The 12,639-nt window shown below is 42.4% G+C and overlaps 2 protein-coding genes across 2 annotated transcripts; both read left to right on the top strand.

Annotated features, from left to right (window-relative positions):
- Positions 1 to 4,421: 4,421 nt before the first annotated feature.
- On the top strand, positions 4,422 to 5,357 carry LOC114583363 (olfactory receptor 2G3-like). The gene has a single exon (XM_077918073.1). It carries the CDS (start codon positions 4,422 to 4,424, stop codon positions 5,355 to 5,357), a length of 936 nt encoding a protein of 311 aa, XP_077774199.1.
- Positions 5,358 to 9,212: 3,855 nt separating this feature from the next.
- On the top strand, positions 9,213 to 10,340 carry LOC114583364 (olfactory receptor 2D3-like). Its single transcript, XM_028704688.2, has one exon. The coding sequence runs from the start codon at positions 9,213 to 9,215 to the stop codon at positions 10,167 to 10,169; it is 957 nt and encodes a 318-aa protein (XP_028560521.2). The 3' UTR covers positions 10,170 to 10,340.
- Positions 10,341 to 12,639: the final 2,299 nt, after the last annotated feature.

Raw genomic sequence — 12,639 nt, 5'->3', positions numbered from 1 at the left:
AGTTGGAATCATGTCTTTACCATCGTATTATATAATTGTTATTATTCTCTCTCTCTCTTTTAAATGTAATGTGTTTTGTGATGTTTGCCTGAAACACAGGTATCTACACCAAATTTTAGAATGCACCTTTTTTCAATAGTTTTTATTGGATTTTACATTATATTTAACACAATTTTCCAGTAGTTTTTAATTATTTTACAATTCCACCACTTATGAAAAAAATGTACCTTCCTTTTCTTTACATTTCCAACACTTATTAGAGCTTGTGCTATACATCTTTGCCATTTTTACAGGTGTAATATACCATCGGTACATCATCTTCATATAATTCTCTTTTCACAAAAACAGTCAGTAAATTTTAAATTTACTTTCCATAGTTTTTCCCAGTCTTCCATTTGTATGTTGTGTCCTATATCTTGTGCCCATTTAATCATTACAGATTTAACCTCTTCATCTTTGGTCTCCCATTCTAACAATAGATTATACATTTTCTTTAAGAGTTTATTATTATCATCTACAATTTCTCTTTGGAATGTAGATATGGTATAGCCAAATCATTTATTTTTGTCTTCTTTAAAAACCACATTTAACTGACAATGTTGCAGCCAATCATAAACATATCCTCTTATCTGAGCATAATCCTTAAGTTTTAATTTGCCTTCTCTTTCTACCAAAAGCTCTCGATAAGTAGGCCATTTTCCTTCTATATTTGTCCTTTTAATTGAAATTATTTCTGTTGGGGCCACTCACCATGGCATTTTTTTGTTCTAATAGGTCTTCATATCTTTCCCATACTTTAATTAATGATCTCCTAATTATATGATTATGAAATCCTTTATGTACCTTCCCTTTATTGTACCATAAATATACATGCCATCCAAACTTTAGAATGCACCTGGTATTGGCTGCAGGCCAGAATGATGTTTGGCAAGTTATGCTCCTTTGTTGCTGGAAAGTTCTTGCAATTTTCCTAAGTTAACCTCTCGAGAGCCAAGATGATGAGGTAACTGGCAACAAACTGATAATGATCCAGAGGTAAACTCCGAAGAGATGAAAGTAATCCCTATGGAGTGTATCCAAACTCTTCATGGTCTTACTGACCCTCAGAGCTTTGGCAAGTTATAGGGGGAGAAAGCAAAACCCAATCTGTTGTTTATCTTCTTTTGATAAGAATAGAAAGAATGGTTGCTTTGAAAGCTTTATAGATTTGCTTGGTAGCGCTTATGTCAAGGTGGTTGAAGAACCAGCACATAGTGACAGTGTACTAGCATTGCATGCAAAATATCTCCAATATCTATAGTTAAAGGACCTGCATGAACAAACTTGGAAGGGCATCTATGTGAGGCTCCAGAAAGCAAGATCTATAGCGCTAGACACAAAGGGCTTTTTAACTAAGAGTAAGCTCAGGGCTTTTCCCCCCAGCCAGAATTCACCAGAACTCAGTTCTGGCACCTCTCAGGTGGGTGCCATTGCCAGAAGAAGAAGAAGAAGAAGAAGAAGAAGAAGAAGAAGAAGAAGAAGAGGAGTTTGGATTTGATATCCCGCCTTTCACTCCCTTTAAGGAGTCTCAAAGCGGCTAACATTCTCCTTTCCCTTCCTCCCCCACAACAAACACTCTGTGAGGTGAGTGGGGCTGAGAGACTTCAAAGAAGTGTGACTGGCCCAAGGTCACCCAGCAGCTGCATGTGGAGGAGCGGAGACGCGAACCCGGTTCCGCAGATTACGAGACTACCGCTCTTAACCACTACACCAATAAGAGAACAAGGGAGGTGTTTATAGTGAGTTCCAGCACCTCATTTTCTAGAAAAATAGCACTGAGTAAACTAGCTCCCATCCCTATGCTATACTAACATCCAGGGACTTCACTGGAAGATGCCAGGCACGATTATTTCCTTCCAGACTCTTCCTAATTGAGACTATAATGGGCAAAAATAACCAGCTAAGATGTCCATTTCCAACCAATACTACAATGGCTCATTGTGTCTGTGCCCATGCAAAGTCTATAATTAGTTCTGGATGATATTCAGACCTGGACATTTCACAGCTTGGAAAAGTTACATGGTTCCAGATTTCAACTTCAAGGAAGAAGCCATTAGACATTTGACTATGAAGACCCTGCTTTGGTTGTGGAGCTTTCCTAAACTGCGTAGAGCAACATTCCATCAGCTGCCCTCATTTGAAATACAGGTTTTCTCCTGAAGTCACTGACAGTCTCTAGGAACCTTCTGTATGATTTCCCCACATTTTGCATTAGAGAACTGCCTTAACTAATCCAACTCCTGATGCACACCTTCCTATAAGGCAGTGCCATGCAGGAAACAATCAAGCAGGAACATTTTGGAGAGGCACGAAGGTAAGATGATATTCTGTAATAAGGGTGTTAGACAGGAGCTCTAATCCACCCAATTTGCACTTCCCAAACCAATTTCCTTCAAAATTCATAGTTCTCTGAATTGTGTTCATCCTCACCTTCCAGTCACTGACATTGTGGACATTTGCTATTTTGAAAAGTTACAGATTTTAACATATTTGGTCACATGTGGAGAATATCAGCAATTCTGCCTCTTTCCTTTTAATTTGTTACTAGTTTCTTGCCTGATGTACTGTATCTAATCCTCCCCAGGGAAGCTTAGGGAAGACCAGTTCTGTTGGTCTACAGCAGGGATTTGACCCTCTAAATGTTGAATTTCAAAGTCCATCAGCCTCAATATGCATGGTCAATGGCCAAGGAGTTGTAGTTCAGCAAGGTCTGGAGGACCAAAGGCTCCCCGCACCTGGCCTACAGTAAAACCTGGCTGTACACAGTGCTGCTTGTGATGTGGGAGAGTGTGGAGAAGAGAAAAGAAACTCCTATTGGCATAACTGCAATATTTAGTTTCAGTGTAGATCTTAAATATATATTGTGTAGCTAAACCTGCTTGGTATCCTGTCCAAGTTGACAAGTTGCCTCATTGGGGTTTTGGGTTGTTTTTTATAAAGGCAATATTTTATTCTATAGATTTCAGGTCTTCTGTCATGTCCCTCAGCACCTCTTTTCAACCCAGCCATTGTCACCTTCTCTGGTGGGTTAAATCCTTATATCTCATGCTGTGCACACACCTGTCCATTCAACAGTTGCTATGAACAGGGAGTCCTGTTAAAGTTCATTTCCTTTTTGCTCAAAACATTTGCTCCTGAGACGCTTCTGGAGAGACAATGCCAAAACTGGTTTAAATGGCTTCCTACCACAGCTTAGAAACCTGGGCAGAACTATTGCAGATATTAATGCTGTGCAGTTTGAAACAACTGGATGCATAAAAAATTGGGTTCTTTTGGAATGAAACATTGTCGAGACCCATTAAAATATTATTCAAAGTTTACTTGCAGAACATTCTTCAAAAACAGAACAAAAGCATAAATGATACCTCCACAGTATCCATACAATATCTTGTGCTGTCCAGCACAGGCTCAGCATCTTAGAAATTAAGCAAACTTATAATCAAAGCTGACAAACACAGCTCTGTTTCTCACACACAGGCTTCATGGCCTGCATTCCAGCCCCCAAGACTGTGTGCCCTTGGAGAGCAAAGAATCCGGCCACCACCCTTCCAAGATGGTGATTTGGCAACTCAATAGCCTCATCACATGATCAAAGGTTGCATTCAGTTTAAGAGAACAACCAACAGTTAATTATCAACCAATTAAGAAATTCAGAGACCACTTAGAAAACTACTGTGGAAAAACCACAATGTTAGCAATACACATCTCACCATTCTCCATGTTAAACCTTTGTTTACACACACATAGGCATTCCCATTTCAGCATCAGTTAAACAACTATACTTAACAAAAGCAACCAGAAATAGCCCTGTTTGTCATGGGGTCTCTTGCTGCTGGAGGTTCCCCAATCCTGGTTTAAGAATTGCATATTATTGAAGTAAACGTGGCAAAGGCAGTTTCCTTGCCATTTTCTGCTTCTTGGCTTGTAAGGTGAGAAGCAGATGGAGCTGTTGACTCTCTCTAGCCATGGCTTGTAGGGTCTGCAGGCAGACTAGACCACTACCTTGCTGAAGCCAAGAAGGTCTGGGTCAGGCCTGTGCCTGCATGAGTGATCACATGGGAACCATGTTCCATCACCTTGGGCTGAATAATGGAAGAAAGGCAGGTTATAAATGGAACAATTGAAATAAGCAGGGCTTATGTGCTTTGAGATAAAACCTTCCAGAAGTTGTAGTTCCAGCCAGCCTAGCAAATGGTCAGGGGTGTTGGGAGTTGTAGTCCATCAGTATCTTGCTGCTGAGATGATTGTGCAAAGTTGATTGGTTTGGGATTTGTCCTAGTGTTGCAGGAAGTGAAACATCACCTGTTTTTAAGGTTGTCCCATTCCCAGAGAACATCATTGGTTTCTCAATGTTGCTCTTTCTCTTCAGGCAGGAGACTGGGATGGGGTTGGCGAACCTCACCACTATCACAGAGTTCATCTTGGTTGGACTAACCAGTCACTGCAAGACACAGATTCTACTCTTTGTGGTCATCCTCATCATCTACTCCCTCACCATTATGGGGAACCTAGTGATCATTATGCTTGTGTGGGCTGACTCTTCCCTCCACACGCCCATGTACTTCTTCCTGACAAACCTTTCGGGCCTGGAGATCTGTTACGTCACCAGCACCTTGCCTCAAATGTTAGCTCACCTCCTTTCTGGCAATGGGACCATCTCCTTTGCCCATTGTGCTATCCAGATGTACATTGCACTGGGCATGGGCGGCACGGAATGCCTTCTCCTAGCTGCCATGGCCTATGACCGCTACCTGGCCATCTGCCACCCCCTGCTGTACACTACTGCCATGGGCAGGTGGCGTCAATTGCAGCTCGCCTTAGTCTGCTGGATGGGTGGCTTCCTCCTGGGTTCGATAAACGTGGCCTGCACCTTCAGGCTCCCCTTTTGCGGTCCAAACCGCATCAACCACTTCTTCTGTGAGCTGCCCGTGGTGCTGAAACTTGCATGTGCCGACACACACATTACACAAGCCATTCTTTTTGTTGCATCTGTGCTGGCCCTGCTAATTCCCGTTTCTGTTATCCTAACGTCTTATGGACTCATTCTCTCCTCAGTGTTGCGAATGCAGTCAACTGCCCGACGGCACAAGGCCTTCTCCACCTGCGCCTCTCACCTGGTGGTGGTCACCTTGTTCTATGGCACTGTCATGTCTATGTACATGATCCCCCAGTCAGGGTCAGCTCCTGACCGGGACAAGCAAATTGCAGTCTTTTATGTTGTGGTCACTCCATTGCTCAACCCCATCATTTATACTCTGCGGAATAAGGACGTTCATGGGGCAGCAGCCAAGGTGCTGGGAAGATGGAGCTTTGAGTAGCGAAACTAAATGTTGCCTGTGACATGAATGGGATGGCTCAAGTGTTAGTCTTCACCACATAGTTACACAAAGAGGTGGCAGATATTTCTCCCACCCCCACCCCCTAAGCAGTGGTTAGACCTTTCTTAACATCTCACATTGATTTTAAATGATTAAATTGAATTAGCTCCTCCAAATTTTGAGTGGTCCATATACCTTTTAGGGACTTCTGTCCATGGAATTTGAATTTTTATTCTCCAGTGATGAGAGCAATTCGTATATCTGATATGTTATGGGAATTCTCTATGGAAATTCCACCCCACCCTATTATGTCATTTTGATTATTATTATTTTGGTATGTGGTATCAAATCCATTCTGATTGTTGTAATTTTATTTTATAACCTTCAAATTTGGCAAAATAATTTAAGTAAATTTAAAGCAATTTCAAATGGCTTACCAGGATCCTTTAGTATGAATACATCATTTTCACATACACTTCCACCCCTAGAGTTTTCTGTTCTTTTCTAATTGCTTCTGCAGGTGGATTTGGTGAGAAGCCAGAAAGTACCATGGGGAAACCATGGGAATCCTTGCTTTGTGCCTCACAAACATAGCTCCAACTGAGAATTGTAGAATTGCAGAGTTGGGAGGGTCCCAAAAGGCTCAGTCCAAACCCCTGCAATGCAGGCATTATTGCTAAAGAATGGCCTTCCAACCTATGTCTGAAAACCCCCAATGAAGGATAGTCCATGACCTTACTTCTCTGATACTACCTTATTAATGCAGATTGTAGCAGTTAGATCAGAATAAATCAGCTTAACCCACAAGATTAAGAACTGTAGAATTCAGAACACTTACACTATCAGCATTCTAAATTGTGCAGGGAGTCTTTGCGCATGGAGCAAGCTCCATGGTGAAGATCTTCGGACTCCAACAGGTAGCAGGCAGTGGGATCAGGCAATGGGGAGTGATGGGGGGGGGACGGGACACACAGGATCAGACAATGAAGAAATACCAAAATTCTTAAATAAACACCAAAATTAATCTTCTCCCATTCTTCACTGTCATCAATAAACTGTTGGCTATGAAAGGCTATAGCTTCTGCTCTGCATCAGAAGTCCAGCCAGTGTGGTGTAGTGGTTAAGAGCGGTAGACTCGTAATCTGGTGAACCGGGTTCGTGTCTCCGCTCCTCCACATGCAGCTGCTGGGTGACCTTGGGCCAGTCACACTTCTCTGAAGTCTCTCAGCCCCACTCACCTCACAGAGTGTTTGTTGTGGGGGAGGAAGGGAAATGAGAATGTTAGCCGCTTTGAGACTCCTTCGGGTAGTGATAAAGCGGGATATCAAATCCAAACTACTACTACTACTACTCTTCTTCTTCTTCTTCTTCTTCTTCTGAAATTCTGGAGAGCTTCTGCTTCTCAGTGTAGACAGAATTGACCTAGATGGACCACTGGTCTAACTCACTATAAGACAGGTCCCCGTGTTCCTATGAGAATACCTTGCATCATAAAAGCTAAGTAAAAGATGAAACCTATGGATGTGCATTCAGATATACCCAGTTTGCATGCATTCAAATAATAGAATGAGGAATGTATTTTGTTTTGTTTTTTAGATTAGAATGCATAGAACTCTATGTTGAATCCAGCATTATCTTTCCATATTTCTATGCTAAGAGCTTGAATCCCCATGAGGTTCAGGAAATAAACAACTATTCATGGCTCGGAGAAAGGCACCAAGGGAGTCCCTGCGGTGTAGTTGCTTCATCTTAATGAATCTCAAGCAACAGAAAAACAATGCAAAAAATCCTAGAGACAATAAAAAGGATGCTATGCTGTCTAGCTTTTAATGTTGGGATTAGGCAGGCAGTTGGGCAAACCAGGTTGTGGTGAACCTCACCTTAGAAGGCATTGAAACTTGGTTGGAGAATCATCCACAATCGGGTAAAGCAAGCTAGACCTTTGTCTGTGGTCCCTGCTATCTCCAGTTAAAGGATCCCAGTTCATAGGACAGGGAAGGACAACCACCTGATGTCCTGCCAACATACACACAGCTTTCTCTTCAGGATGGGAGGCAGGGAGAAGATGAATTTTCCTGTTTGAGATGAATCTAGATGTTCACAGTACTGATTGGACTTTGTATCAGTCATAGATCAACCTGCCCCACTTGCCCAGAACAGGGAGGCACAGCACTGATTGGTTGGGCCTTGTGTTGACCAACCAATTTGATTCTTTAAAAGTGGGAGAAATCTTTAACAAACAAGTGCTAACTAAGGCCAGAAGATTGCATGTGTGAGAGAGACAGAGAGCAGGAGAGTGGGAAAATTCTGTGGCCCAGCAGGAAAGCCAGGTGGAGAGGGGAAACAGCTTTAACTTGGGAGTCAATTGTCAGCATAGGAGCAAAAGCAGGGAGCAGCAGATTTTGGCAGAAGGCAAGAATGCACACAGTGGCTCCTGTTCTTTTTCAGCCTGTACCTTGCCTTATCTAGGAAAATCTACCTCCTTGTTCATAATTCTGGGAGGAAGTAAACCGCAAGGCATTAGTCTACTGAGTACCCTGTTTTTCAAAGCAGCTCTTCCTCAGTGGAAGCCCCTTAGGGAGAGGGAGAGCAGGTTTTTCCTTGAGATCACTGAAAGTTCATTTGGTTGTTCAACGTCTCACATGAGAAAGCTGATTGGAACCCACTCAGCTATAATTCACAGTTGCACAAGAATGAAAAACTCCTTTGAGGTTGCTGAGGAGCAACAAAGTGAAGTGCAAAGGTAAGATCATATTCTTCAACTTGGAATTGGGATTTTGCCTGTGTGTGAATGTTGCGCATATCTATCTATCATCTCTATCTATCATCTATCTCTCTGCTAAAATTTATCCCCATATCAATAACTAAAATCAAAATGAATGTGTGGCAATGTATGATAAATAATAAAATGTGAGAACAGAAAAACACACACCACACAATAAAATTTGGTTAGAAATCTGGACAAAGAAAGCAGCACTACTAGCTTTAAGGAAGTAAGTAATGATCCACACCTCTCAAAATCACTGTTTGGCCTCAGTCATATTTGATCCATAATTTGATAAAAAGAAAATGGTCACAGTCAGGAATTGACAAAGTTGTCTATTGAACTGATGACACCCAAGTAAAGAGGGTTGACTGGATGAGGTGAAAATTTACAGATATAAAACCTGTGTAATCATGCTTTACTTATCTTAACCCTGATTGCACATTATGGTTGAAATTCAATTAACTTTTGTTCTGAGTACCTATATTGATATTAATGAACATGGCCAAGTTAGGCTCATGGGTTTCATTGGTCAACAAAAAACTAAAACAGCACCAATGTTGGGCTGTTAACTCTAATGTGAACTCATGATTTAGACTATATTTATCATGGGTAGGCAAACTAAGGCCCAACCGCCTTCTAAATCCGGCCTGCAGATGGTCCGGGAATCAGCATGTTTTTACATGAGTAGAATGTGTCCTTTTATTTAAAATGCATTATTTGTGGGACGTAGGAATTTGTGGGACATAGGAATTCATTCTCCCTCCCCCCCCCAAAAAAATATAGTCCAGCCCCTCACAAGGTCTGAGGGACAGTGGACCAACCCTCTGCTCAAGCTTTGCATGAACCTGGTTTAAGCATTGCATGTTAATTGGTTGACACAATTTTATTGCCTTGGAAGGTGACAAGCAGATGGAGCATGTGTCACCCAATTCATGCCTTGCAGAAAGTTCTGCATTTATTTGAAATGAGATAAGTATGCACACGCAGCGTTGGATTGGTTGGTTTGGGGATTAACTGACATTGTGATGTGTAACACATGGCTTGCCTTAGACTCACTGTTGCCCTTTCTCTGTAGGGAAAAGGTTAGGATGGGGGACGAGAACTTTACTTCGATCAAATATTTTGTATTGGTGGGACTGTCAAATGACCGAAGGACACAGATTCTACTCTTTGTGGTGGTCTTCATCATCTACTCCCTCAGCATTATGGGGAACCTGGTGATCATCATCCTTGTCCGACTTGACTCTTCCCTCCACACACCCATGTATTTCTTCCTGACACACCTGTCAAGTTTGGAGATCTGCTTTGTCACCAGCACTTTGCCCCAGATGCTGGCTCACCTCCTGTCTGGAAATGGAGTCATTTCTTTCACCCACTGCACTCTCCAGATGTATATTTCGTTGTCCCTAGGTGGTACCGAATGCCTTCTTCTCAGTGCCATGGCCTATGACCGCTACTTGGCTATCTGCCACCCTCTATTATATGCTAGCATCATGGGCTGGGGGCGCCAGGTCCTGCTTACTTCACTCTGTTGGGCAGGTGGCTTCCTCCTAGGTTCTATAAATGCAGGTAGCACCGTTCGCCTCCCCTTCTGCGGCCCCAACCGCATCAACCACTTCTTTTGTGAGCTCCCGATAGTGCTGAAGCTTTCATGTGCTGACACGCACCTCACGGAGGCTTTCATATTCGTGGCATCCGTACTATTGCTTATAATTCCTCTGACAATTATCTTTATATCCTATGGGCTTGTTCTCTCCTCAGTATTGCAAATGAGATCCACCACTGGACTGCGCAAGGCCTTCTCCACATGTGGGTCCCACCTGATCGTGGTCACCTTGTTCTATAGCACTGTCATCTCTATGTACATGATTCCACGGTCGGGTTCAACCTCTGATCGTGACAAGAAAATTGCTGTCTTTTACATTGTGGTCACCCCTTTGCTTAATCCTATCATTTATACTCTGCGGAACAAGGATATCCATGGTGCAGCAGCCAAGGCGCTGAGAAGACTGGCCATTTTGCAAAAGTTGAGAGTTGCCTACTAGTATGAATAATATGCAAATGTTGCCCTAACATTATGTGTGTTGTAGCTGAAAACGCTGCCAGCATTAAGATAAGTTCAACAGTGTACACATGTTTTGATGGATGTAATAATGGAATACTGAATAATACTAATAATAATAATAAAATTTTATTTATACCCCTCCTTCCCCAGCCAAGACCGGACTCAGGGCGACTAATACCCGATATAAAAACAAATAGATTGAAATAAAACTTTAAAAAAAGATTAAAATACAACATCAAAACATTAAAATACAGCCTCATTTCAATGGAAACACAAATCAAACACCTTTTTGGGGATGAAAACGTCAAATCTTCACCAAGGCTAACTATCCAGACTGGTCCTACATGGTCCAGAAGAAGCCTGGGAAGTCCCCAAATAGGAGTTCCATCACAGGAGGAGAAAGGAAAACAGAAGAGGGGGAGGGAATGATATCGTTTTTGTAAAATATGCAGGGATTTATGATATGTAAAATGAGCCATGGAAAGAGAAGGGAAGTCACTGACATAAGGATGTAAAATGAGTATTTTAAATTGTAAAACAGAAAGCTTAATAAAATTATATACAAAAACCCCCAACATTTCGCGTGTTGTTGTTGTTGTTGGTTTGCATTGTTCCCCCCCCCCAATTTATTTTTAAATTAATTTTCCAAATTATTAAAAATCAAACCAAATTAAATTATTTAAATATTTTTTAAAAAAATCCGGTTCCAAACATATGACCATCCTCTCCTCTCATAACCACATCATTTCTTATTTAGAGTCCAGTTGACATCCTTCACTTGCTGTTAAACCATTCTTCCAGCTAGCTGCTTTTTTCACCTTACAGACAGCACCTCCGTTAAAGGTAAAGGTAAAGGGACCCCTGACCATTAGGTCCAGTCGTGACCGATTCTGGGGTTGCGGCGCTCATCTCGCTTTATTGGCCAAGGGAGCCAGCGTACAGCTTCCGGTTCATGTGGCCAGCATGACTAAGCCGCTTCTGGCGAACCAGAGCAGCGCACGGAAACGCCATTTACCTTCCCGCTGGAGCGGTACCTATTTATCTGCTTGCACTTTGACGTGCTTTCGAACTGCTAGGTTGGCACCTCCGTTACATGTTATAAATAATACTTTTCACGTGTGTAGTCCTTCATATACATCATTATACCGGACCTGGTGTGCTGGGAGAGGTAATTGCTATCTTCCATTGTTCAGTTCTTTGCAGTCTTTTTCTGGATGGTACAAGGTCACATTCGATTCCCCCCGCTGCTTACAGACCGGCGTATGAGCTGCAGCTGTAAATAACTGACAGAGTGAATATCCAAACTCCACTATGAAAATTCCGCTCTGGAGTTCTTCCTCAGCACACAGTTAAAAACAAGATCTTTTCTCAAATTCAGCCTCTTTGCCAGATCTGTTCTGTACCAGATCAGCAGCAGTTCATACTTTTTAAACAGTATTTCTCCAACAGCACTCCTAGTCCAGCCCAGGAATAATTTTAAATAAAGTCCATTCAGCCTCAGTCAAAGGGGGAGGGCATAGTAAAACCTTGTTAAATTCATTGTTGAGCATAAATCAAAAGCCTTCCCTCTCTTCTCCGAAGTAAGAAACAGAATAACAGGAGAGGACAGGAAAAAAGGGAGACCATTTGAAAACCACAAGAAAGCACAAAGCACCTTCCCCTTCCCCTTCCTTTCCTGTCTATTGTACGGATTCTCAAGCTTCAAGGAAAAACATTCAGATACCTTCAAGGAGCCAAGCCCAGTCCTATCGGCAGCTGACTGATTGCAGCCCATTAGCATATGTTGGTTCAGGAGCGCCTCTTGATTAATGCCAATTGTCCAAATTATGGAGCAACCAACCGCAAATCATGCCAGAGACAGAAGCTCGTCCATGGGAGGGACACACTCCCAGGTCACACCTGCTCTGCCTTTCAAGTTGGCAGACACGGGCTTGAGTGACACAGCGGGATGCAGTGAGCTCCCCAGACCCCACTCAGGCACCTGCAGGCCTATTTCACCAGCTCATAGGCTAATTTCCCAAGGCCTCCTCCTTCACTGGCCCTACTCTGCACCCTCCTATACTTCCCTTTCCAGGCTGGAATGCATCCTTAAAGTGTGATCCAACATCCTCCTTGCCTTATAGTGCTGTACACAACTCTGATATTTTGCAAGAAAGCTGCAAATAAGTCTTTAAAAATCAACACATAATATGGAGTCCTGGTATAGGGTTGTTTTCAAACCACATTTGCAGTTCTATACCTACTTTGTTCACCTTTGATGGTGGGTGCAGTATCATTTTCTACATTACCAATGTTTTGGGTATGAATGCCAATAATTATTTACGCAAAATGTTGTCTCCAGTGAACATGAGGGAGCTATTGACCAGCTTGTGGAAAATCCAGCTCTTCCAGGAATCTACATCTTTTTGTGTGTGGAAGGGAAACTAAGGGGACGGACGGACATAAACCCT

The sequence above is a fragment of the Podarcis muralis genome, chromosome 13 (genome assembly GCF_964188315.1).
Source record: "Podarcis muralis chromosome 13, rPodMur119.hap1.1, whole genome shotgun sequence".
Taxonomy (NCBI): domain Eukaryota; kingdom Metazoa; phylum Chordata; class Lepidosauria; order Squamata; family Lacertidae; genus Podarcis; species Podarcis muralis.
The sequence above is the reverse complement of the archived record's forward strand: the minus strand, read 5'-3'. Positions and strand labels throughout refer to the sequence as shown.